The 25877-nt window shown below is 52.6% G+C and overlaps 1 protein-coding gene across 1 annotated transcript in view; it reads right to left on the bottom strand.

Moving 5' to 3' along the window:
- SHB (SH2 domain containing adaptor protein B) overlaps positions 1–25877 on the bottom strand; it is a 126290-nt gene that overhangs the window by 76824 nt on the left and 23589 nt on the right. Inside the window, exon 2 of the mRNA XM_054584636.1 lies at positions 4876–4996. Within this exon, the coding sequence (XP_054440611.1) occupies positions 4876–4996 (121 nt within the window). The remainder of the gene's footprint in view (positions 1–4875; positions 4997–25877) is intronic.

Here is a 25877-nt window from a genome sequence, read left to right as displayed (position 1 = left end):
TGCATAGTCTAGTGTCTAACACTACAGGGTGCAGCGAGGGTGCCAGGCCAGGCTCACCAAGCGCCTTGCAGAGGGCCGGAGAACCACCTGCTCCACCATCACGTTGTCCTGGCGACCTGCCTTCAGGTGACCAGGGCCTGGTCAGAGAATTCAACAGCACGGATTACCAAGTGAAGGACCAGCAGACCCTCTGCTCCCCAATAAGAGTTCACGCTCACGTGCCAAGCTGACTCCACCAGAGGCCATGTCGGTGTTGTGTGCCCTACTTTACAATGAGGACACTGGGGCCCTCAAGAGGCTAAGCATCCTGACCCACCCTGCTACCCAAGTCGACCTGACTCACAGCCCAGCACCCTTCCCACACATCTGCAGGTCTCCGTGCATCTGGGGCCCTCGAGCCCGGGATCAAGACGGGGGTGAAGAGGGAAAGAATGGGCTGTGGGGCAAGGCTTTGGAGGGAGGCGGCCTGATTCTACTGGCTCAACGGGAGGCTTGGCCTGGGGCACATGACATACCTAGACACTAGGGCAGGGAGGAAACCCAGGAGTACTCTGATTCTTCCTCTTCAGTTTACACACGAGGAAACTGAGGCCCAGGTAGCACAGAAAAAACCAAGACCAGGGAGAGATGGTCCAAGCAAGATGAAAAGGGACCTAGGACTGAACAGTATGAGCCAGGCTGGCCCTGGGAACGGAAGCTGCCAGCCCTTACCAGGCGCTTACCCATTCAGAGTTGGTGTCAAGTGCTCCCTCCATGGTGCTGGTCCCAGGTGTCTAATGATGAGGCACACAGTGCACCATGATATCTTGGAGCTCAAGGGTGATAAAGACCTCAGAGGTCACTTGAGTCGACCACCCGTTTGAGATTTAACTACTTTTAAGTCACCTCCCAGTGCCAGCTGTCTTGCCTCTGCTTGGTTACCTCTAGGATAGACAACTTACTGTCTCACTAGACAGCTTCATGTTTATTCAGTGGGTGAAAAAAAAAATCTCAAAAGGGTTACGACTTTGGGAAGCCTCAGTGTCCCTATCTATTAAAAAAAAAAAAAACTCAGACTGTGTCATTAGCCTTTTAACTGGGTTCCATAGAGTCCTCAGGTTTTTATTTATTTTTTTTATTTATTGATTTTAGAGAGAGGGAGAAGGGAAGGGAGAGAGGAAGGGGGGTAGAGAAACATCAATTTGTTGTTCCACTTATTTATGCATTCATTGGTTGCTTCTTCTATGTGCCCTGACTGGGGATCGAACCCACAACTTTAGCATATCAGGATGATGCTCTAAGCAACTTAGCTACCTGGCCAGGGCTAGCCCTTGAGTTTTAAGTAGGCACCTCCAGAGCTGCTATTGGAGTGAGAGAAGCGATGGGGGCAGAGGTGAGGCCCACCAGGCAATCCACGGGCATCTGGGTCGTGAGGTTCTGTGGAGAGCTGAGCCTCAAACTTGGAACCAGAATCTAACTCCTGTGGGGGACATGAAGGGGAATCTGTGGTGGGGGAAGTTGAGGCAGACAAAGAGGGGGGCGGTGAGAGGTGCCCCTGGAGAAACAGGCACAATCCTCCATGCCCTCCATCCCAGCCATGGCCCATGGGGCTAGGCCGAGTTCTCTGTTCACAAAAGCACACCTCCCAGAAAAGCTCTCACGACCTGCTGCAAGGAGCCAAGGATGAAGAGAACAAAACCTCATCCGTTAATCACAGGCCATGTCGGCTGTGCTAGGGAATCTGAAAACTGAACTGGCGCAAACCACGGCCGAATGGGCCCTGGAGAGGCTGCCCCGCACGGTGCTGAAAACGGCTGAAAACGGGGCCTCAGCCGTCAGCCTCATGACTGACTACCCAGCTGGTTGCCTTGGGCTGGTTAATTAACCTCTCTGGGACTCAGTGTCTTCATTGGTATAATGGGCACCTACATATCAAAGGGTGATGGTAAAGATCCAGTGAGAATTCACATCTGGTGTTGTAAACAAGTACAAGAGGACTTAGCAGCTGCCGCCACCGCTGTTGCTATTATTACTGACTGACCCATCATTTCATAAATAGGTAAAAAGAGAGGCACGGAACATGCTGCCCACAGTCAGATAGCCAGTTTGCACTGTCCGCCCCCGCTAAGGCTACTGCTTCCCAGGGGTCATCCAGGTGGCAAGGGGCCCTCCCAGATATGCTTAACTCCAGCTGGGCACGCTGTCTCAGGTGGGGAGGGCATGCTCTGCCCTGCGGAGGTGTTCTTATGCACCAGAGATGCCTGCCCTGTGACTAGAAGTTACTCACACACATACACATTAATGTTACAGCACCCCAAAAAACATCACCCTGAAAGGATGGATGTAACTCTCCCTGTGCCACCCTCTGTTCCACTGCTGTCACCAGTGCCCACCTCTGTCCCCCACCCCCTCCTCCTTGTCAGCTTGGTGAACTGCCTCCTGGAGCATTTATGGTCCCAGCCCCCCTCCCTGCCATCAGTCACTGATGACTTTACACACAAAGAATCCCAAGTCAAAGGGAACAAGGAAGGTCGTTACAACCAGAAAACGTCCTGTTTAATCACCTATTTCCTTAAAAAAAAAAAAAAAAAAAGTGGGTAAATTTGGGTTAGGAAAAAGCTTAGGGCAGTAAATACAAGAATGCTTCTTTGCAGAGGGAATGCATAGAGACCTCTACAGGCTCCTGGTGAACTCAAGCTGCCTTGCCTCGGACCTGGCCCCCGTGGGTGTGACCCATTAAAAAGCCAACGTCTCACATGACAATTCTACCCAGCTAAATGGCTACTCAACGCTGAGGCCCACAGCAGCACCCAGAAGGAACCCCGCTCCCTTCCAAAGTCGCCAGGCAGCGGCAGGCCCTCCACAAAGGCTCCCAGCCAATGTCCCCTCCTGACTACAGCTCCCTGCTCCCATGTTCTGCAGATGTAGGTCTGAGCCCCTCGCTTCTACATGTGTGACCCCAGGGAAGCGACTTGTCCTCAGTGTTCCTCAGCTGTGAAACAAGGCAGCACCTCCTCTGCAGGGACGTGGTGAAGCATGTATGTCCAAGGGTCCAGGGCACAGCCTGGAAGCCAGCTTCAGATGGCTCCTGCCATTTCCTTGTGTCCCGGATACCCCACCGTCAAACATAAACACTATGCTTCCTTCAGTCCTCCACCCCAAAGACCGCCCTGCCAAGCACAGGCCACTTACTTGGCAGTCCGCCTCCAACTTACTAGTATGTGTCCTTGGCCAAGCCCCACCTCCTTCCCTAGCCTCAGTTTCCCTGTCTGTTAAATGAGGCTGTTGGGTTTGGATGACTCTGAAGACCCTTTACTGCCCTCATATATGAATGTGCCAGTGTCCCCAAATCACTCCTGCAACCACCACTCCCTTAAGCCTGGGCCGACGCCTGCTGAATGAAGGCCGGCCGGAGGAGCTGGGCCAAAGCTCCCCACAGCCGGGCCTGAGCCGGCATGGCCCCCAGTGCTGCCACACGCTGGTGTTTCACTGAGCCTGGTGGAGGTGATGGTACGTGGGCGGTGATGGGATGGGACGGCCGGAGTGGGTGTTACTGCAGAACCGAGGTGAAGACTCCGCCGGCACATGTGGCTCGAGCTGCTGGAGAAGAGCTGGAGGCCCCTCCCGCAGGCCCCAGCGCACACTCAGTTCTCTGCCTCTTGCCGTCCCCAGAGGCCGCTTTGCCAGGAGAGATCAAGAAGGTGGGAGTGAGTGTGAGGGGCGGCCCTCTAGGCGGGTAGCTCCTGGGCCCTTCACAGGGTAGGGTGGCCAGGCCTTTCGGAGACCAGAGTCGCCAGAGTCGCTTTCTGTAAGCAGAAGGAGCAGGGAGCAGAGTCCTGGAAGCAGGGTCTGGACTCGCACCCAGGTCCTATGTGGTCGCCACAGCCCCATGCGCTTCTATTCTGCACAGGCCCAGCATGCACTAAGTCAGTGTCGCTTCCTGCTCCTTCCTTCTTCTAATTCAGAAGGAATAAAGAGACAGTGTTCAAAGACAGCATGAACGCGAAACAGACAAATGATGGAGGGCCACGGAAAGAGGCATCTGTAGCCTAAATCCTAGGCAGTGAGGGCACCAGTTCGCTAGGCCTCGAAATCAGGGCTGGCTCCCACCTGCTCCTGGCCACCCTGGTGTGGGCCCAGGGGCACCGATCCACACAGGTGCTCTTCTGTCTCTGGACCGCCCCCCTGGGCCAGGATGGCCCATGGTGGGGGGGGGGGTGGCTTCTCCCCTGCTGGAGATCTCCCCACCAGTCTGCCTGTGATGGCTTATAACCTTGCTCATTCTCTAAAGATGCTCTAGGCATTATCCCAGGAAGATGCTCCAGGCATTACTCCACCTGGCCATGTTCCTCTGGGATCTACGCAACTGCTTTGACAGGTTTTGTCATTAGAGGCCAATACAAAAATAGCCACAGGTAGAGAATAAGGACTCTTTAGGCTACCTCCATCCCCAAAACAAAGGTTTCCTCATATTTGGACAGAGGTGATTTTGTCTGCAACAATCTAGTTTGCCACCTTCTGCTAGGTAATGAAAGAAGGTGATCCAGCCGGCTAGGAAGCTCCAAGTCTCCTATCTCAAATGCTGTATCTTCCTTCAGTCAGAATCTCCCGACAGAGCTTTCCCTCTGTTCTCCCCGGTTACTTCTCTGTCGCTATCTTGGTTAACTGTACCTGGTACCCTGGTGTCTGCACTTTCACTGCATCCTGCCAGGTTCCTTATGATGGAGGTGAACCGTGAAATGGTCAACTGTGGTGAAGGTTCAACATGGCACAGCCTTCTTGAAAGCACAAACCTCCCCCTGCTGAGACGGGCTGGGGACGACCCTTGGGTGTCCAGGAGTGGGCTCCCTACCTCCCTGTGGAGTTGCAAGTCCCTGTGCCAACTGGTTGGCTTACCTGTCATGATCCTCTGGGCCTCGTAGGGCTCCATGTAGCCAGCACTCTCCCCCTTTCCCGCTTTGCTCTTGAGATCATTCTTGGCATCAAAGGGATCCGAGTAGTCATCAGCAATAATCACCTGCAGGGAGGAAGATGGAAGGGTGAGTCCACCTCTGGCTCTCGGCTTCACAGCCAGGCTTCACTCCAACACACACAAACTGAGCCTGCGCCGCACCAGCAAGGAGGCAGGGGTGGGGAGGTAGGGGGGTGGGCGTGCTGGAGCCAGAACTGGTGCCCGCCTTCAGGAAGCTCCAGTTTTTGCAAGGACAGCAAAGGGGCCCCCCCACCCCCAACCACCACCGGCAGTGCTCCATAAAAGAGGGGAACCTCTGAGCCTTTACATGCAGTGTGGCCTGCTCTGGGCACTGTGAAGTGAGAACAGAAGGGCATCTGGGTAGAGGGGTACAGAGGTGAGAACCTGGAGGGTGTCTTTGGGAACGTGAATTGCTCAATTTAATGGAATGGAAATGGAAGAGAGTTGGAAAGGAAATTGCAGAAAGCCTGGAAATGCTGACAAGCTCCTGGTGCTGGCTGAGGCAAGAAGAGCTTGTCTAGAGATAATTAACGTTGAGCGTTCCATTTCCCCCAAATCTGGAACACAATCACGCCCTGGGTAATCAGACAACAATTTGGTGAGATCAACATACTGCAAAGAAGACCGTGGCCCCAGAGGGGCCTGATGAAAACACAAAAGCAGCTCAGGGATGGATGGATAGAGTACCAGTGCCAGAAAGGGCCTAGGAAGCAACAAATCGGAAGACCTTTCCGTAGTAATAGACAGGGAAGCTGAGGGCCAGAGGAGGGAGGGGCTCCACCAGGACCCGTGGCCAGATCCTCTGCTCCAGGGCCCTTCCTGGCCCCTCACTTATCTGTATTCCAGAGAAGAGCAAAGTTTCGCATCAAATGGACAGAGTCACCTGGGGGTAGATAGTGGGGGCAGCAGGGAGTCCCATGAGAATGTGAAACTCTAGGCTTTGAACACTTCAGAGACCAAGTTCCACATTTTCCCTGGAGAAGGGTAAAAATTCTCAGTTGGAGGCTAAGTGTAAATATGACAACTTTCTCTCCCATTTCTTTCTTCCTGATCTTCCTGAGGGGCACACTTATCGGAGGGGAAAGGACAGGAGCCCACCAGACTTGTTCCCTTTCAACACATTCTAGCGCCGCCACAAACTCACAGTGATTTCTGTCATTATCTGTCTTTCGGTCACACATCTGGCAAAGGGCAGGTCCTCAGCCTCCCAGCCAGGGCCACCCAGCTGCCCCTCTTGGGCAGGGGCGGGGGGGGGGGGGGGGGTTAGGATGGCATTTCTCTCCGCCCTTGGGGTGACATGAATTGTTATTTAAATTGTGGGTTTAATTAGAAACCACAGGAGACTCCTCTCGCTCCCAGCTCCTGGAATGTAAGGCATTTGAGGGGCCTGTAAAGCCAGGGGAAGGGAAAATCTCCCTTTGTCTGTCCAGTGAATGGCAGCTTGTGGCAGCAGCCCTGGCAGGGTGAACTAGTGACCTCCAGCTGCCAAGAATGTGATGCCCCAAGAGGGACAGCGAGCAGCAGCCCTGTCACTAGTATGTGGAGAGGGCCAATGGGAGGCGTAGCACACAGCGGTCAAGCTGACCCAAGGCTGGGACGCCCACCATCTGAGCATGCGCCCCACTCTGCCTGCCCCCTCAGCTTGCAGGCCTGCCCGCTGCCACTCCACAGTGGGTCAGGCTCTGAGTCCCAGTGGGGGACCTTCCAGATGCTGACATTGTAACCACGGCCTTTCCTGAGACTCACTGAGCTCAAATGACACCAGGCAAGGGAAAGACAGGGGGGTGGGGGAGAGCTGGGCCAGGCAACGTCTTTCATTTGATATTTCTATTCTACCATTTGCAGAACACAGCAGGGAGAAAATTATACACGTGAACCACTGTCAAACAGAACAGCTCAGATGCTGATCTGGCGTAGCGTTTGGCGTCTTAAGAGTTCAAGAGACCAGAGTCCAAATGGAGAAAATGATGAACCTGCTGTGGCTGACATCTAATCTTATGTCTCCTGCCCCAGCCTTCCTTTCTTTTTTCAACATGAACATCCTCCATCTATTCCGTAAGGAGGAAGGGAGCAAACATTTCCTGGAGAAAACTAAATCATTGGGGGGATTAGCAGGGGAGGAAGAAGACAGGAGAGGGAGCTGGGCTACACGGAAGTGCTCTGTAATTTGCAAACACGGAGGCTTGCAGGATATAAACCAAATCTTTGTTCGCCCTGGGACAGAAGCTCTGGGAGGCCTTTGGTTCAGCAGGCACTATCTGTACTTTCTAATTAAAATGAGATCTGAGCTTGGGCTGTCATGGGCCCCCAGCTGCCTGCCCAGCTTACTTCCGTTTCAATAAGAATTTACAAACCTAAGACCAGGAAAAGCGCCTGGTCTCTGCTGACATATGGTTCCAGTTATACCTGCTGACAGTTGAAAATCCTTCCGTTTAAAAAAAAAAAGTTTAGAAATTCTGTTAGTCTAAGAAGCAAATCAGAAGGTTCCTAAAATGTATATTTAATCAATTTGCTTTCAAACTTCAAAGTGAGGTGGGTGGAGGGGAGGGGACTGGAGGTTTGAGCAACCTGAAACTCTGCAAACACTCACCAAGCTGCCTGACCTTTTGCAAAATCATGTCCTGGTTTTGGGGAGTAAAAATTTAACCAGGTGTTGGGAGAGAGCTGAGTGGGCAGGTAGCCAGAGGGGGGTGTGCTGTGCCACAGGCCCCGGCCACATGCACTGGGCAGCGTGGCCACTGTCCATGCTGCCCAGGGCTCTCCGTAAGTCAGGAGGGCGCCGTAAGGGGCTTGAGTGAAGGCCGCCGATTTTCTCAGTTACAAGAAAAGAAAGAAAATATGTTTCCCCAGATGTGGGTTTGGATTCCTGCTGGGGTTGCTTTTGCCCCAGCTTGCGGACAAGTCCCTCAAATCTAATTGGACAATTCAACTAAAAGGGAGCCACGTGGAGACTTCCCTGAAGAGCAGATAGACCACCTGGGCCTGTGAGAGGCTTCCCTGGATTTTGATCTCGGATTGGCAAAGACCTGACAGGGCACTGACCCCTCGTGTGGCCTGCTTGTGGCCCCACGGGGCAGGTGCAGAGCTGAGAGGGGAGCGCTGGCTACTGGTCTCACCACTTCACTATGGAGCTAAGGGGCAGCAGAAAGACAAAGGTTGTGGCTGAACCCCAGGCAAGCCTTTTCTTGCTTTCAAACAAAACTAGAGACCCCAGATCAACCCAATGCCCTTAAAGGACTTTCACAGGCTCACAAAGCAGCAAAACTGAGGGTCCTTGAGACCTGCTCCACAATCCCTTTGTTTCGTATGTGGCCCTTGGCAGCCCCAAGGGTTCGGTGATCCCGCCCTGCGCGCCACCTCCCTGACAGGACCCTGTGAGTCAGCTCCACAGGCCCCCTCTTGGTTCTGCGCACACTGCTCGCTGCCGTCCATCAGTCTGCGGCCAGGGTGTTTTTATCTTGGAGACAGAGCTTTGCGATAGGAAACAGTCTTCCTGTTCATCCCCAAAGGGAAGTGCTAGGGGAAAGTGGGTGTTGCCACTTGGCCTCACATCCAGAGGCTTTTGCAAGACAGCTGCACCTGGGTGGAGAGCTGGGTTCTCGCCACGTGCTCTTGGTAGAAAGGTAAATTGGTAGAGACACTTTGAAAGATAAATTTTGGCAGAACCTATTAAAAGCCAGAGATGTACAGGGATTAACCCAGCAACTTTGCTTCTCAGTATTTACTCCCAAATGTCCATAAGGAGACACGGGCGAAGGTGCTCACTGGAGCAAATAATAATGAGAAACTGCAAGCACCTGCTCTATCCACCCATGGGGGAATTGCTAAGTCATGCCAACTCCATGCTATGGAATATTATGCAGCAGGTTAAAAAAAGAAAAGCAGTTGCCCATTCTGCATAAACATAGTTCCCCATGGCACAGCTTGCAAAAAAAGGAAAGCAGGTTGTAGAATGATAGATATAACCTGACATTTATTTAGGAAAAATAAAACAGAAACCTGCATCTCTAATGTAAAGGAAAGGTCTAGGGAGATATATACTTCACACTGACACCTCCTCTGGGTGGAGGGACGGGCCTGGGATTGGGGTGGTCACAGGAAATCAAAGGAGACATGTTTGTAATGTTAACACATTTTCAAACAAGGAAAACTTATTCATATGTTATACGCAAAACTAAACCTTTAAGAAAGCATTCCTCTTCACAGGCTATTTCTGGTACAGTAGATAAGCTGTTTCCCAAACTTGCCTGAAGACAGGAATGGCTTGGAACGCTTGGTGAAAAAACAGATACCTAGCTCCAATAATGTGTGTATTTAATAAGCAACCCGGGTGATTCTTATCAGGAAAGTTTGGGAAATGTAAGATAGAGCCAGACCCTCGCCCCCGCCAGCTAAAAACAAAACCTCCAGATATTAGTTTGGATTTTCACTTTTCCCAGCTATTTCTCAGCCCTGTTCATTAAAGTGAAGCAAGAAGTGGGCATCAAATGCAGCTCTCTCTGGCTTTTTTCCCTGGGAGTCAATAGAGTAAGAGATGACCCAACATGCTTTGGTCCATCTCCAGAATGTAAGACGTAGGGGTAATGGCATCCTCTGTGCAATCCTGAGGGCTGGCCCCAGGTTGAGCAACAGGGCTGTGAGGGGGGAGAGGGCCAGGGGGCAGCCCCCGCCCTGCCCAGCGAGGGGAGCCTGGCCCTGAGGATGCGCAAGACTCTAAGGCATCCAGGGGCGTCCAACCTTCTGGCATCTCTGCACCACACTGGAAGAGGAAGAGTTGTCCTGGGCCACACGTTAAATATATTGTGACACGTAATCTCACACACACACACACACACACACACACACACACACACACACACACACAATCGCACAATGTTTTAAGTACATTTACGATTTTGTGTTGGGCCGTTTCATAGCCAACCTGCGCTGCATGTGGCAGCTGGACACCCCGTTGGACCCTTTTGGGCCAGCTCCACATGGCTTTTGGCAAACCCTGCTCCAGGAAGGGCCGGTGGGAATGCAGAAGAGGCACTGCTGAAATGCATGGGGCATCTCCGTTAAAATCACTCAAACCTGATAAAGGCAGGGGGTGGGGACACCAGAGAGGCAGAGCAGCCACCACCATCCAGGAGTGGGTGATCTGGGCTGTCCCCACTCTCCCAAGGGCACTTCCAACGAACCACACAGTCACCTCCATGTGCTCTGCTGTCTGTGGGAATTGGAGGCTTGGAGCTGCCCCAGCTTGGCCTCTGCTGGATGAGGCAAGCTAAGCCACCCCCATTCTGTGCTGCTCTCCTCTCTCTGGAAAATGAGGAGGCGGCACCCCGTGAGGGCCTGGGTCCTTTCTAGGCCCATGACTTCTGTCTGCTCCAAAGCAAACTACATAGGAACAATGCCATTAAGACTGTACATTTGTTTTCTGAAGTTTGGGGTGGGGCACAGATCTCTTTGGGAAGCTGAAAAGTGAAGGTCTGGTTCCCTCCATCACCTTTACATATGCCTGCAGAGTGCTGGGGCACATTTCAGAGAGCTCAGGAGCCCCAGGTTAAGGCCAAACCCCCTTCCATTCGAGCCACCTTAAAAAACAGTTAAGACTACATGCACTCTTTGCCTTAGCAGGGCAGCAGGTGCTGACTCCGTTGTAATTCAACACACGTTATTCACCTGGCTGGAAACACAGTGCGATGTGTGACTGGCCTTCCATTGGGGTGGGGCGGGGGGCTTTGACTGTGAGAAGGACAGTCAGTCCACCGCATCTTGGCTTGCCAACTTGAAACCCAGCAGCCACGGCCCTCCAGTGCAGAGACGACCTGGCCCTCTCCCTCTCTCTGGGGGTCAGGAGGGCTCCGTGAAAGCGAGCAAATGGTGACCAGGGCATGAGGTGGCAGCAGCAGCCGGAAGCCTCCATGCCTCTGCCCCCCATCCAGGGGCTGGGCCGGTTGGAGTCCTGGTTCTTCTTTGGGACCCGCAATGACACAGGCCCTAGCAGTCCTGATGTCCCCACAATGGAGACTCTGTTGCCATGCCAACCAAGACATGCCATTATGAAAAGAGGGATTGGGGGGTTCTGGAAGGGTTAAAAATGACCAGGGGGCTGTCCAGAAAAAAGGAGTGGCTAGATATTCCTCACAGACCCAGAAACTATCCAGACACAAGCTCAGTGGGTCAGGGACGACAACTGACAGCCGATAAGCAGACATGCTCCCTGGGAACCAGAGCTCCCGCCATTCAGGTGTCTGAGCAAAGGCTCTAAGGTAGGCATCTGCTCTGGGCGGAGGCCAGCCTACAACTACCAGCCGTCTGTGCTCCGTGTTTTCTCAGCACAGGTTCAGTGGCCCTAGAGCAGCATCCCGGTTTCAAGGAGTGCCCAGGTGGGTGGCCCTTTGCAGAACCTCAGCCTGGCTGAGGCAGTCAGTGTTTCTGAAGCCCCAAGGCTGGCCAGTGGCAAACAACACAGACAAGAAAGGCCAGTGGCACCGCAGATGGGACTGCTCCAAGCAGGGACAGCCCAGGCAAGCAGAGCTCTGGAGCTGAGCTGGCGCTACTGCAGCCTCGCTGGGTCACTCTGGGCAACACGCTTTATCTCTTTGAGCTTCAGCAATTCACCTGTGAAAACGGGGCACAGCTGTTGCCGTCCCAGCTTCACACGAGTGGTGTGAGGAGCAAATAACGAGGAGCAGTTCATAAAGAAAAGGCTCTGGTGGAACCTCCTGGGTGCTGGGCATCGAGCTGAACACTGGGGTATCTGCCCACTGAAAACCTAGCAGGGAAGACAAGAACTGAGAAGAAACTGCAGTCAAGGCCCCAGTGGTCGCACAGAGAAAACTGGCTGCAGTCGGGCAGGACAACGGCGGTCATATTTATCAACCACAGAAACAAAAATGTTTATGAACGATCTTTCCTCCGCTTTTATGTTTTGGGTGGGATGCACCTCCTAGTTGGGGCAACTGCCTAAGAGGCAGAGAACCTCTCGGGACCCTCCGGGCCACTTTGCCTGTGTGCTGGGCAGCACACGCTACTCCTGGCCTAGGGCCTGCGTCCAGGGCTCCGAGGGGTCCACAGAACTGGCTGCAGCCTTGTTTGGGGAAACCCCACGTGGAGATACAAGCAAGCACCCACCCCTCACCCTGCCACCTTGCCTGTCTCTGTCCCTGGCTTTCGGCATCATAGACCAACTCCCCTTACAGGCGTGCCAATAAATCATTTCTGACATGGTAAGGAAGTTAATCTGGGGAAGATTAATTAGCCACATTCACACATTCAGCGGCAATTCCTGGAAATCACACGGCGGGGAGGGCGCTTTCCCACAGCAGCCGAGGGCTGGTCGGTTCCTTTCCTCTGAGGTCTGGCTCGCGCATGCAGAATCACCTCAATGTGGAGTCCCCCTTTCATGCGTGGAGGTCGAGTGCTCTGCCCTCAAACCTCCTCTGGCAGGGAGCTCACGACATCCTAATTCTGTCATCTGGGACAGTCGTCGCTATTAACGCAGCCCTCCTCTGGCAGCTGCCAGCTACGTCTTTGTGCAGACCTTGGGCACTCCATGGTAAATGCTTCCTTACAGACAAGCCAGTGACCTGCCTCACATGCCAGGAGACAAGGGGTGTTTCAAGTGGTCTCTGCTGGTCTTTCCAGTCTTCCCCCTCCCGTGGCCACAGCTGCTTACCTAGACACCTGCAGGCTCCAACTTGCTAGGAAAAATGCATTCCAAATTACAGCCTCTGTCAGCTCTCCTCGGGCCCTCCTCCCCTGTTCCCCCCTCCCGATCCCCGCCTCACTCACTCACACCCCGCTGTCCTTCAGTTTAACTCTGTGAAGGTTGCTCCGGGTCTTGGGTGGGAGGCCGCTGGAGTGGAGCCTGGCCTGGCGCTGTTTACCCTGAAACCTCACTATTAAGGAGTAGGGACTGGCTTTTCAGCATCTCGCAAGCAATGGGAGGTTCTATTTTGAATCCCAAATAGTTCAATCCTAGAATTTCTTAACTGCGTTCAGCTAGGATCTACAGATGGAGAGCTCAGCGCATCCCTCCTGAGGCCAGGAGCTCCCTGGGGTCTGCAGAGAGATTACAGGTGAAGTCAGAGCTGAAAGGGCCCCGGGAGACGGCCTAGACTGGTAGATTTCAAACTTTTACATGGGCAATTTGTGCCAAGGAAATGTCAACATGCTCCACTATCCGTAGTCTGAAAAGTATGAATTCACTGAGGAGCTGGAGGCCCTGAGGGGAGGGTAAAAGTCAATGGTAGAAGCAAGTAACCAAATGTTTCCCACCTCCCAGGTCCCCACTGTGTCTGCTATACCTGTATGGTTATCTGATTTTTCTCTTAAAGACATTCCTAAAATTTTCAGGGTATATCCACTGTAATTGTCTCCCCAGGAAAAGCTCCGCAGTACCTCTTGCAAGGACTACCACCCACCCCTGCAGACAGCTCCCTGGGGGAGGCCAGCCCCAGCCCAGGCCTGGTCCACTTGAGTCACGTGCTTGAGCCTCCCTTTGTCCTCCCCTGGGCTCTGGCTCAGCGCTGCCCAACCTTCCTGCAAACTCCATGAACCTCACCCACCTTTCCCAACAGTCTTTTTTTCCCAAGCTTCCTGCTCAAGGGGGGACAAGTCCTCCTCCCAGAAAACACGCTCATACCAGCCCTGCCGTCAAGAAGGGGAATGGTCAGGATTTTCTTCTTTCCCTGACAAGGCACTTAGGGCTGGAAGGGTTGGAGAGTGTATCATCAGGAGCAGGGGCACAGGATGGCTCTGGAAGTCATTTACTGACCTGGGCCCCAGCGTCCTCATCTATAAAATGACAATGGAGCAAGGACTACGTGAGCCAGTATACGTGACGTATCTAGAAGGGGGCCATGCACACAGCAAAGGCTCAAGAAATGTCAGGTGCAGTGATCTCAACGCATGCCCCAGCCCCGCGGATTCCTGTCTTATGGAGGAGGAAACCGAGGACCGGAGAGGGGAAGGGTCTTGCACACGTCGCCTGGATATCAAGTAATAGAATTAGCAGGGGGGACAAAGCCAGACTCCCACCAAATCCCAACCGCAGGAGAACCTAAGTCATTTGGTGAGCCATATATTTATAGCCGGCCCGCTTCCCAAATGGGTTTAGACAGCTGTATTCAAGCCATCTTTCCGGCTCTGCCACTGTTCCTCCCCAAGATAGGACAGGCAATGCCTGCAGGGCTTTCTCACAGTAACAGGAGGCTCTGAGCACTAAGGGCAACTTTGGCAGTGCACTCACAGGAAAGGTATGTGAAAGAAAAACGGCAGAGCCTAGCAGCCTGAGGCCTTCCCTGAGAGCTGTGGTGCCTTTAATAACCAGGCATCTGTGCCCCACGAAGGGCCCAGGACTGAGCACAAGTGACCGAGCAAGTGGGCCACTCCTGCCATTTGCTGTGTGCTCAGAGCTGAGTTTAGGCAGAGAAGGCACTCGGGCCTGGTGCAGCCCATGCGATCGGGCCAGTGCCCTTGTTTCTTCAGTGACAGTGACACAGGACCCAGACTAAGTGAAGGGTCATTTCCCTCTGAACGGGCCCACTAGGATGATTTGTGCGCATATCCGCACGGAAGCTGCGTTTGTATTGAGGACAGTCGGCATCGGCCATAATTACCACCACCCGTATTTGAGGGTTCCCAGTTGTGTTCACCTTAATAGTGGGTGCTCAATAAATGGCGATTCGCTTTCCAAAAGAATGCCGTCTTCTCAAATCCTCCAGCAACAGAACTTGATGAACTCTTTCTTGCGGGTAGTCCTCCAGGTGAAGAAACTGACCCTGAACCCCAGAGCACTTTTTCTCCTATGTACTTGGTACCTTCTAATGCACAGGAAAGTACCTGGACAGGAAAGGACAGAGCTTTGCAATGTCACACCTGTCTGTAATGGTGTCAATGGCTTGTTAATCACATATACCCTGTGCTTACAAAGTGCCAGGCAATGAGCTGCGAGCTGAGCTGCGACGCAGCAGAGAACAAAGGCAGGCCCGTTCCTCTGCCCTCGTGGAGCCTCTGGTCTCCTGGGTGGGGGGAGGGGGGCAGGTGTCGTTAAGCACAGGAGCTGCCCAGCTGTTATGTGCCAAGCAGAGGAGTATGGGCACAGGTGAGGTCCCTGCACCCGCTGCCCTGAATCGCAGCTACGGGCAGGCCTGTCGGGTGAATTACCCAAGGACACCTGCTATGAAGCCAATAAAAGAAGTTACAGAATCTCCACTGATTTAAAAACAAAATTATTGTTGGCACCTCAGCCCCTTAACAACAATTAGGTTTCAAAACAGTACTTACAGAATTCCATTTTTCTAAAATAGAATACACACAAAAGAAGAAATGTGTTTATGTGCAGAGGAAAAGGACTGCAAGGAGTAGAGTACTACACAGCACACATCCAGAAGTTTCCATGGAGCTTGAGGCCCAAGCGCTATTTCCCTCCCCTCTCCACCTGGGCACCATTCGTGAAGTCACAGTCCTCACCGGGCCCTCTGTTTCCCCATCCGAAAGTCACACTCTCTGCCGGGACCTCAGTTTCCCCATCTGAAAGATGGGAAGGGTAGAGTGGACCTTACACAAAGGAGGAGGGGGAGACTTAGGATCGCGACACCACAAAAACCCAACTACCATCTTTCCTCACCAACATTTTCTAAAGGAAAGAACAATAACAAGAAACATCAAACAGGAAGCAGAATAAAGAGCACTGTCCTTTTAAAGTGAACGGATTTAGCTTCATAAAACCTCCTTAGCTTTTCAAGTTTTCTAATTCTGCTGGAGATCACTATGCTTTTGATGCATTGTACCACATGGGCATTTCAGTCCTTCCAACATTATTTTTAAAATCATGCTCTCCCGTGGGTTTCAATGGTCTGTGTGCATCCACCGTGAAAGTGTTCTGGCTTTTCCTGCCCCTCTCCCTGCCTGGTGACCCCTCACTCTAAGGGCACGTTCTCCACCACTACTGAGCGTATATCTCTATGAAATACCAACGTAGCGCTTGACAGTAGCCTCATGAATCAGGCATGAAATGGCCCTAATTTATTAATGCACATTGTAAAATTCCCTTCCAAACAGAAGGTCATAAATCATGCACCACTGGGAATGTTCTATCTTTAAAGGGAGGCCAAGGTATCTTGAACTAAATGCCAGACTTACCCGTTTCAAAAGAGCAAACTTTGATCCACTGCTGATGTGTTAATCAAGTGATCGGCCCGCCCCTTGCTGATAACAGCTGTCACAAGACATCACCAACCCACCATCAGCTTCCTCTCTTCACACACTTCTCTGCCCAGACCTGAAGCTATGTGTGACTCACAGGGACTGACTCCTGGAAACGGGGATCTTCTGTGCCAGGACCTCCGGTCCCCAGGCCAAACCCTCCAGGAGCCCGAGAGTGCTAGAGGATTAGAGCTAGCAAGAGGTTTAGAGGTGATGCTGAGGAGGGAGGAAAACACTATGTGCCAGGTACTGGACTGCGTGCTTGTACATATATTGTCTTAGTTCATTCATCTTCCTAATCACATCATTTCCAGGTGAGAAAATCAAAGCTCAGAGAGGTTTAGTAGCTTCCCCAAGGCCTCAGAGCACACTAGGCAGTGCAGGTTTCAACCCTGGCCTGCCTCACTCCAAAACTTTGGCTCCTCCGTGCCACCCTGGATCTGTTGCATGAGTTCACTATGCTGGGTCCCTTCCTGACAGCAGGAGGAAATCTCAGTCTAAAGGGAGGTCTGAAAGAAGCAGCAGCAGGAGCTCTGCCAATTTGGCTCAGATGTGCCAACCCCAGGCAAGGGCCACCCCTGACACTCCCTAAGTCAGCTGGGTGCTGGAAGTCTCCCTTCCTTTTCCCGTGACAGCTGCCCTGTGACTGGAACACACCTGCAACCAGCCCGGGCCACACCTTTGGAAGCAGCCACTTCCGTCCGCAGCCTGTGCTCTGCGCTTGTCTTTTAGCGACTACCTCCGCCCCCTCCTGCCTTATCCTTCCTGCCCAGGGGATCCCACCTCCTCCTCCTCCCCCTCCCCCGCACAGCGCACCACCAAAGATAGCACAGCATAGCACACAGGCTGTCCCCTAACGTTACAGGGGAGGTTCATAGCAGCCAGGAGGCAGGGCAGAGGCCCGGGGCCCCCCTTATAACCCCGAACCTCCTTCGCACGTGGAAATATCACTCAGCACAGCAGAGGAATGAGAGCTGAAAGATGAACCTGAACCTTGGCCCCTGTTTCATTAACAAGAGTTAATACTTGGACATTGCCCAGGGTGCATTAAGTTATTATTATTTACAAAGTTGATTGTAAAGTCAAGTCTCATTTTTCTCATTGTAAAGTGGGATGGAATTTTATGTAGAATTAGTTCATTTTTCATCTTGTTAGGGTAAGCCCAGCAACATTAAAACAAAACAAAACAAAATAAAACATACATATATACAACATACGGTGTGGACCAGAGGGACTGCAAATGTTCTGTCTGTGGAGATGGGGCCCCGGGGTCAGAGGGCCAGCTTGAAACCCCTACAGACCTTCAAGCCCAGAGGTGGCGGCGATGCCTGAGGGGGGGGGCCCAGGAATGAGACTCAAAGCAGTTAAAAGTGAGCACCGCATCCCCTCTCTGGGTGCCCCATCATGTTCCTTTCTTGGGGCTAACAGGTGATTTGGGCCACGTGACTGCGGCAAGGGCAGTCTTTTCAACCCACAGACCCCGGCAGAATGTGCTCCCTGGAGGCATTTAAAGCAATGCCCCAGCTGACCAGCTACCTTGGGAAGGCTTGGACTGGGTCCACCTCAGCGGTCTGGCTGCACTTCCCCTCTCCCGACATTTCTGTCGTGCCCGTGCTGTGATCTGTGGGCAACAGGTCTAGATAGAGGGTCCCACGCTCCTGGGTCCCATCGGTGGCGTCCCGGGCTTATAGGCTGGCGTGGGCAGGCTGCACAGCCCCCGGCTCCTTCGCTGCACCCTGGCAGGGGAGTCTGCTGGGAGAAGAAGGCAGGGAGGCTTGCTCGAGGCTGCCCATAGCCTTTTCCACCTAAGAAAAATCTGCTGTAATAGACTGATACCCTCCCCAGAACTGCCTCCTGGACTTAAGAAGGGGAGAGGTGGCTTGGGTTATAAAGAGAAAATTAGATTCCCATTCGTGAACTCCCCACACCAAGGGCACATAACAGGTAAAACGGGTTCCACCATTGATTAATGAGCTGGGGTAATAATGGGGCTCACCCTTCGTCATTAAAAACATTAACCTCGTTCCTGGCCCAGCGATGTCACAAACCCAGGGCCCACGAAGCTCTCTCACAACCGCACTTCTCATCTGCCTGGCAAGGAGGACTAGATAGATGTGTGCCTCTCACCCTGGGGACAAGCCAGGAAAGGACAGAGACATTTGGGAAGACCACTGACCCTCCACAGAGCCAGCTGCTGGTGGGCAGATGGGAGAAAAAAATGCCATCGCTTGCCACAGGTATGCAGGAACTCAGGGGTCTCGGATGCCTGGGACCTCTATTATAGTGATGCTATGCTCACGTGGTCTAAGGTGGCTTCCCCAAAGCCAATCAGCCCACTGGTCGTGTTGACAATGGTATGACCTTAGGACTTCCACCCCTAGGAAGAAGACTGTCTCGCTCCAGTCTATAAAAGTCTGAAGGTCAGTGGAGAATCACGTTCAGCTCTGGGCCCCGCACTTTAATTAAGAGCTGCCACCAGGATGATAAGGAGCCTGGACTCCATGTCTCAGAGCTTAATTAAACAGATCAAGGAGTTTGTATGTTCTAGAGAAGATTCAAGGGGGTGTGTGTGTGTGTGGTGCAGGAAAGGTGGTTAATCCCTGGAACAGGATGCAGACATGTTCTGCTGGGTGAGAGAGGACAGAATGAGGACTAATTAGTGAGGTTATGAAAAGACTGCAACTGAATTTTAGAAAGAATGTTTGATCAGACAGAGCTGTTCAAAATAGAACAGGATCATTTGAGAAGTAGTGAGTTCCCTGACACAGGGATGCTTGTGTAGAACTTCATTGAACACTTTGCCAGCAGAAGGACCTAGACTAAGACTCTGCCGTTAGAAACCCTATGTTCCTCCTGGGATTTTTACGGTACCCCAAAGCACGGGACTGAGGGCAGGAGAGCCAGTGCTGAAGGGGTTGGTCCAGGCTTATCAATGTGCATCCCTCTCTCTCACTTCCATAAGAAGTCCCAAGCCTTCGTGGCTTTCAGGCCCAAAGGGTGCTGCTCTGCAGCATGACTGGCTCAAAAGCATGTGAGGGTGGGGGGCAGACGGGTAGCCATGCCTGCCCTCCGAGAGGTGGCACCACCATCCAGGTGAAGATGAGACACAAAGAAGGTAGGTGTGGGCTCAACATCTGCAGCTGGCTCCAGGGTGGTATCCAGGTACCTGGGGGCAGAGGGGTGTGTGCGCGCGCATGTGCACATTCCTTAGCTACGACTAGCTCTCTTTCCTCAACAGCATCTGATAGCTTGGATGCTGTGTGGAAAGCACAGAATCAAATCCAAAACACTTCAGTTCTGGAATTGAGCAAAGCCCATCATGGTGGGCTAGGTCCTGAGGACAGAAGGACAGATACAGCTCATTGTCTGGCCTAAAGAAGCAGAGAGTCTAAGAAGCAGGGAGGCCAGCAAATTCATTCTGTGAAGAGCCAAATAGTGAATATTTTGTTCGCAGGCCATAAAGTCTCTGTGGCAACCACTCAACTCAACTGCCACCGTAGGACAATGTGAAAGCAGCCCTACGACTCAATGAATGGGTGTGGCTGTGTGCCCATAAAACTTTATTTATAAAAATAGGCAGCAGCTGGATTTGGCCCAAGGGCTGTGGTTTGCCCACCCCGGTCTAGTCCAATGGTTCTCAATAAGGTTGCACAATGGAATCACACAGGGAGCTTTCACAAAGCACCAATGCCTGAGCTCCACCCAAAATTCCAATTTAAGTGGTCCCTGTTGGGGCCTGGGATTAGTGATTTCTAAAAGCTCCTCCAGGTGACTGCACTATGCAGCCAGGACTGTGAATCACTGGTCTCTACCAGAAGAGAAGCACGTGTAATCCCACTATTATCTTGCAATAATCCACAAAGTTTCACAAACCCAGCCCAGGGAAGTGACTAGCTCAAGGTCATACAATGAGTCAAGAGGCAAGGAATTCCAGCCCATGAACTTTACTCTGCACACAGCAGACACAAGGGCCCTCCCACTCATCCTAGAGGATGGGATACAGGTGCCTTCCAGCTCCTGCCCCACTGTTCGAGGAAGAACAAGGACCCTGGAGAAATAAATGCCAAACACATTCTCTCCATCAACTCTAACACATGGGAGCTGGCCCTCTCCCCAGACAAAACCTCAGTGACCTCAAACCAACACGGGAACAGAATCCCCAAAACATCTCCCTTTCTTTGAGAAGCAGCATTGTAAGATTTGAAACAGTTTATTAGCATCTGGGAGGAACAAAAGGGCTGTAAAAGCTGTATTTCCTCCGTCCTAACAAGCGCAGCCACAGGAAACTCTTTACCAATGACAGCACTAAGGACCTGCCAAAACGTGCTGCCTGCTCAGAGCTCTGCCCATGCAGGACTTGAATACAAGGAACCACCAGAGCCCTGGGGAATGTTGCAAGAGCTTGGCTCAGCCTGGACGGCCACTGGCAGCATGATGTCAACATCTACAGAGCAATGGTGCAAATCCAGGCATCACTGGCCTCGCAGGAGTTCCGCGTGTGGCCAGAGAGCCTCTGAGGTCTAGATTTGCCCTCCTCTCCGCTGAACAGCAAGGACAGGCAGGGGCTTGAGAGCAAGGATGGGACCAGCAAAATAATAATACAATAAATAATGAGGGCAGCTACCAGGGCCTATGTGCAGGCCTCTTAATGCTCCCAGAAACCCTATGGAGTATACTTACATTGTCCCCCTTCCCCAAAGGAGAAAACTGTGGCACACGATGGCTAGGTAACTTGCCCAAGGCAGTGAGTTATAGTTAGGATTCAAACTCAATCAGCTGCCCTGTCCCAGATTCCAGCTCATTTTTTTTTAAAAGATTTTATTTATTTATTTTTAGAGAAAGGGGAAAGGAGGGAGAAAGAGAGGAAGAGAAACATCTATGTGTGGTTGCCTTTCAGGCATCCCCTGCTGGGGACCTGGCCTGCAACCCAGGCACGTGCCCTGACTGGGAACTGAACTGGCGATCCTTAGGTTCACAGGCCAGCACTCAGTCCACTGAGACACACCAGCCAGGGCTCTAGCTCTTAATGTTATACTCAAAGAACTTTAAACTGACTCCACTGAAGCAAATCCTTCCTGCAGAGATGGTGAAAGAGACACAGCAAGAATAAGGGGCTGGTGTGGGGCCACACACATGGAGGCTGGGGCAAAACCAAGCCTATGTGCCACCCCTGGGAGAGCCCTCTCTTTTCACGAGAAGGGTCCTGCCAACTCCTAGGACACATAGCAGTGGGCTGACACAGGTGCTGAGGGCCTGCTGAACTGAGAAAGAGCCAGCTCACAGGGCTCTTGCCTGCTAGGAGACCCCATGTCCTTCAGGGGCCTCCTGTCCCACCTTCCTGCTAGAGAGAGCTGTATGCTTGTTCCCCGCGCCATCCCCTCCCTACTCCCCACACTCACATGGAGGGGTCACCAGCCCGGAGCTTCCACCCCACCCCAGCCTTTGCCCACCTGTGTGCACATGCAAGTCCTCCTTAGTCTTCAAGGCACAGTGCTTGACCACATGAGCTCCTGAGTTAGATCTGAGTTCAAATTCTGGCTCTGTCACCTTGGGAGCCTTGCTCAACTTCTCTGGGTCTCAGTTTCTTCATCTATAAAGTGGGGATACTAACAGAGCCCACCTCAGTGCCCAGAGACAGCAGGAACCTGGGGTATTACCATCATCACTGACTCCGCCCCCCCCCAACTCCATTGTTTTGCCTGCATCTCTACTCAGCCTCCCTGGGTGGCTCTGGGCCAGGTCCCACGCTGGGCTCTGGGACCCAGGGGAGAATGAGACACTGTTGCAGTCTGGCACGAGTTCCCAGGCTAGTCAGAGGGATAGACACAGGCTCACAAATAGCTACAAGGGGCTAAGTGACATTTTACATCCTGTCATACTTTAACAAGATTTTTTTAAAATCTGGCTGTATTCCCACTGACTAAAAGCAGTTTTGCTAACTACAGACAAGTTGTATAAGAGGTTTTAAAAAAAAAAAAAATCAGGTCAAACCACATTTGGCTTCCAGAATTTTCTCCCTCCCTTTATAGTCTGGGTTTGCTGTCCAGCTCCCGCCCCTACAGGTGGGCCCGCGCATTCCGTGTGTGCCAGAGCTCAGCAGGCACAGCACAGGTGGGCCGCAGGCACCAGGCCTGGAGGAACCTCCAGACTGAGGAGTGCCACACGGCAGGTCTTGTTCTATCACAAAAGTAATGGGCCCAGGAGCCCCAGGAACCAATGCCCTTTGCACGTGCACTGCACTTCACAGTTTATGAAGCCCTTCCAAATCAGAGTTACCCACAAGGTTGCTGTGCTGTGTTTATTAAGACCTCCTAAATGGGGTGGGGTGTGGGGGCGGGCTCCAGAGCAGGAACTATGTCCGCTCATCTTTCTGGAACCTGTGTCTAATGCACAGCCTGTCACAGAATAAGGTGCTCAGGAAGTGAAAAGTGAATTTTACAAGTGAGGAAATTGGCTCAGACAGGTTAAGAATCCTGCCCATGATCACACAGTAAAAGAAAACAGCAGGTCTGCCTGGAGACGAGGGGAAGCTGGGGCTGCCCACCAGGAGGTGACAGCAAGAGTGGGAAAAGGCAGATGAAGCCCCAGGGAGGGAGCGTCTGCCCAAGAGAGAACAAAGACCGGCCCAGGGAGCAGGCTGGAGAAGGGCCAGAGGAAGTGAGGCGATGGAAGCTTTTGAGACAGACCGTCAGCTGTGAAGAAATGTTTCTGAACTCCTGAAGCTTATCAGGCCAGGCTGGCAGAGGGCGCGTCGGCCCAGGACAACGTGGCGCAGGGAAGGGTTTGCCACAGGCCATTTTCTTCCCTTGCATAAATGTGGCTAATTTGTTGTTAGAATGATGAAAAGCATTCCCGGGATAAAATGCTCTGTGAAATGTTAGGCCCTGATGCCTCCAACATCAGCCCCAAATCAGGTAACTGGAGTCTTTAAAAAAAAAAAAAAGCCAAAACTGAACTCTATTCTAATTTTTCATTGTATCTAAAGCAGAAGAAATCTGACAGAATGGGCTTACAAAAAAGTGCACTTTGAATAAGCCCAAGAGGAAGCCAAGAGCAAGACTTGTTGATTACAGTACAGGGATTACGCTGTCACTAGCTTGTTTGTGCTACTGCAGATCCAAAGATGGGGTCACGGTCGTGGGGCCAAGGGCGCCACCCCATTTTGCAGCAAAGGACTATGTGAATAAATGGATTGTATGATTCTTGGCTCAAGCACTCTGATTTCACAGCCCTCGGCCCCTTCCCACCCAGGGCCTCCCTGCAGAGCAGAGGTCACAAAGCCACAAGGTCCCCTTATAATCCTATTTCCTATAGATGGCGGTCTGGCTTTCAGAACAGCCTCTTTAACTTCACCGCACAACCCACAGTTGTCCAGAAACAGCTCTGATGTAAGAAACACCTCAGGGAAGCTCGGCTGTCTCCGAAGTCCAAGGCACCCCTGGCCCAGGGCCTGCCATCAACCGCAGGCCTCGGCGAGGGCTTTGCCCAGTGACTTGGATCTGACAGGCTGAGCCCTCTCCAGGGTGGCTCTCAGCTGAAGAAAGAGGGGAGAGAAGGAGGAATTCTGCCAGGAGACTCCTGACAGGAGTCTGGCAGCCTGTGCCCTGCTCGCCACAAATCCCTGGGTCACAGTTTTATTTTGAGCCAGAATCGTTGGTTAAGGTTCTAAGGCCACATTCTAGAGCCACACCACAGACAGGGGTGTTGATAGCAGCCTGATTCTTGAAGTGTGATTATTCGCAGAGGACAAGACTTGTCATTTGTCCTCAGAAATTAGCAATCCACCCCCACAGCTCTTATCACTGAAGCGAGGTGGCCTCCTCAGACACGCATTAGCACTTACGCAGTGTGAGGCAGAGGAGGGGATGCAGCCCATGGGCTCAGGCCACTCTGCTGGAGGAGATGAGCCCATTACACTCCACACCAGAGAGGGTGGGCAGGCGGGCAGCCCTCCTGGAGGAGGTGGTGAATCTCCCCTAGGCCCAGGCAGGAGCCACTGCACCTGAGGTGAGAGGATCGGCAGGGAGGCATCTGGAGGAGGGAATGCAAGGGAGGGAGGGGGGCAGTGAAGAGACTAGGCTACAGTGTCTGAGGGCTTGTGTGGTGGGTGTGTAGCACAGTCACGTAGAAGTGGAATTCAGGGGTGGGTTTTGCGGGCTCTGCTTTGGAGATTTACTCTGAACAGAGAATGTGTCAGCACTGGGAAGCAGAGACAGCGTGTACTCAGCAAGATGAAGAGTGATGAGGGTGGGACGGGAATGCTGCCATTCTGGGGAAAGGTGACAGAGCTGACTTAGAAAGGCATCTGCCCCAGAGATGCTTAGAGGCGATTTAACTTCCACAGGACCTGGTGGTACCTGGCGGGACTGGAACAGGTAAGGTCCTGGGACATTTACCCTCACTCAAGCCCTCTCTTCTCCAAGCTGAAAAGCCACAGCTCAGTTTCTTGCAGCCAGGGATGAGGGTCAAAGTGCAGTCACTACCAGGTCCTTAGTTCTTTTCCGACACAGCTGGAAATGGTCCCTTCACACCTATACCCAGAAAGCCCTTTTCAGTCATCAGGAACCTTCGTTTCCTTTTTGCCCATAAAGGCGGTGCTTAAACCACCCTTTCTATCCCCCCCACAAAATGGGCGAGTCTACCACCCAGCAGGGAGCTCTGCATGGGGGTGGGGCACAGTCCCGACAGGCACAGCTAGACATGAGGCAGGCCAGGGAGTCACAAGCAAGGCCCAGGGGCATGATCCACAGGTGGGGGACAGAAGGAAGCGACTATATATAGAATTTCGCCAGGGGCAAGATCAGAGCTGAACCTGCATTTGCTGGGAGGAGGGGTGCGCCAGCTTCAGGAGTGCAGAGGGGTAAAAGCCTAGTGAGCTTAAGGAAGGGTGTTCTCCACACAGCACAAAAAGGAGACGGGACCACCGTGTGAGGGGCCTGGAATGCCAGGTTAAAGCCACCGCAGGTGCTTAGAAGCCAAGTGATGAGGAGGGATGTGATGTTGGTTGTCCTCCACAGTGGGGTCATAGCTGGGGCCAGTACTGGATGCATAAAGCACAGCAGAGGAGAAGGAGTTTGGAAAGAAGCCTGCCGATTGCCAAAGTCTAGCCAGCTGGAGCGGCTTTCAAATGTACTTTTCAGGAACAGTGATTTGGGCCTTAGTGGAAACAACCTCATTCTCTACCTATTTCCTTTCCCTTCAATTTCCTCCCCCGTTCCTGAGCAGGGAGGAAGTCCTCGGCAGGGCGGGTAGCCCATTCTAATCTCACAGCACGCAGAGAGGGGGTGGTGCCCACGCCTGGCCTCAGGGGCTCGGGGGAGCAAGAGTCTGTCTGGTGCTGGACTGGTGTGTAAGTTACTTAAACTCCTGTGCCCTGGGCTCCTCGCTGGGGATAACAGAAGCATCTACCGATAAGGGCTGTCAAAAGAATGTAGCAAAGAAGAGCTCCCCGCACAGCACCCAGCCTACAGTAGGAGCTTACTGGGTCTCAGTAAGGCCAGAAATCACCCATGTCTTTCGTTGTCATTTAACTGCAAACTTCACCTCTGAACTGGCCTATGCCCTTTAATTACTGAGGGACTGCACGATGCGATGACTAACTTGCTAAGCTGGGAGTGGGGAGGCCCAGTCCTGCTCCGGGGCTTCCTGACTTCGGGGTGATTGCAAGAAATTCACTTCTCCATCCCTAAAACAGGGACTTGAAATCCCCACCCTCTCTGCCTCCTGGGGC

This window comes from Pteronotus mesoamericanus, unplaced genomic scaffold, assembly GCF_021234165.1.
Source record: "Pteronotus mesoamericanus isolate MK-2021 breed Mesoamerican mustached bat unplaced genomic scaffold, CSHL_Meso_final contig_78, whole genome shotgun sequence".
Taxonomy (NCBI): domain Eukaryota; kingdom Metazoa; phylum Chordata; class Mammalia; order Chiroptera; family Mormoopidae; genus Pteronotus; species Pteronotus mesoamericanus.
The sequence above is the reverse complement of the archived record's forward strand: the minus strand, read 5'-3'. Positions and strand labels throughout refer to the sequence as shown.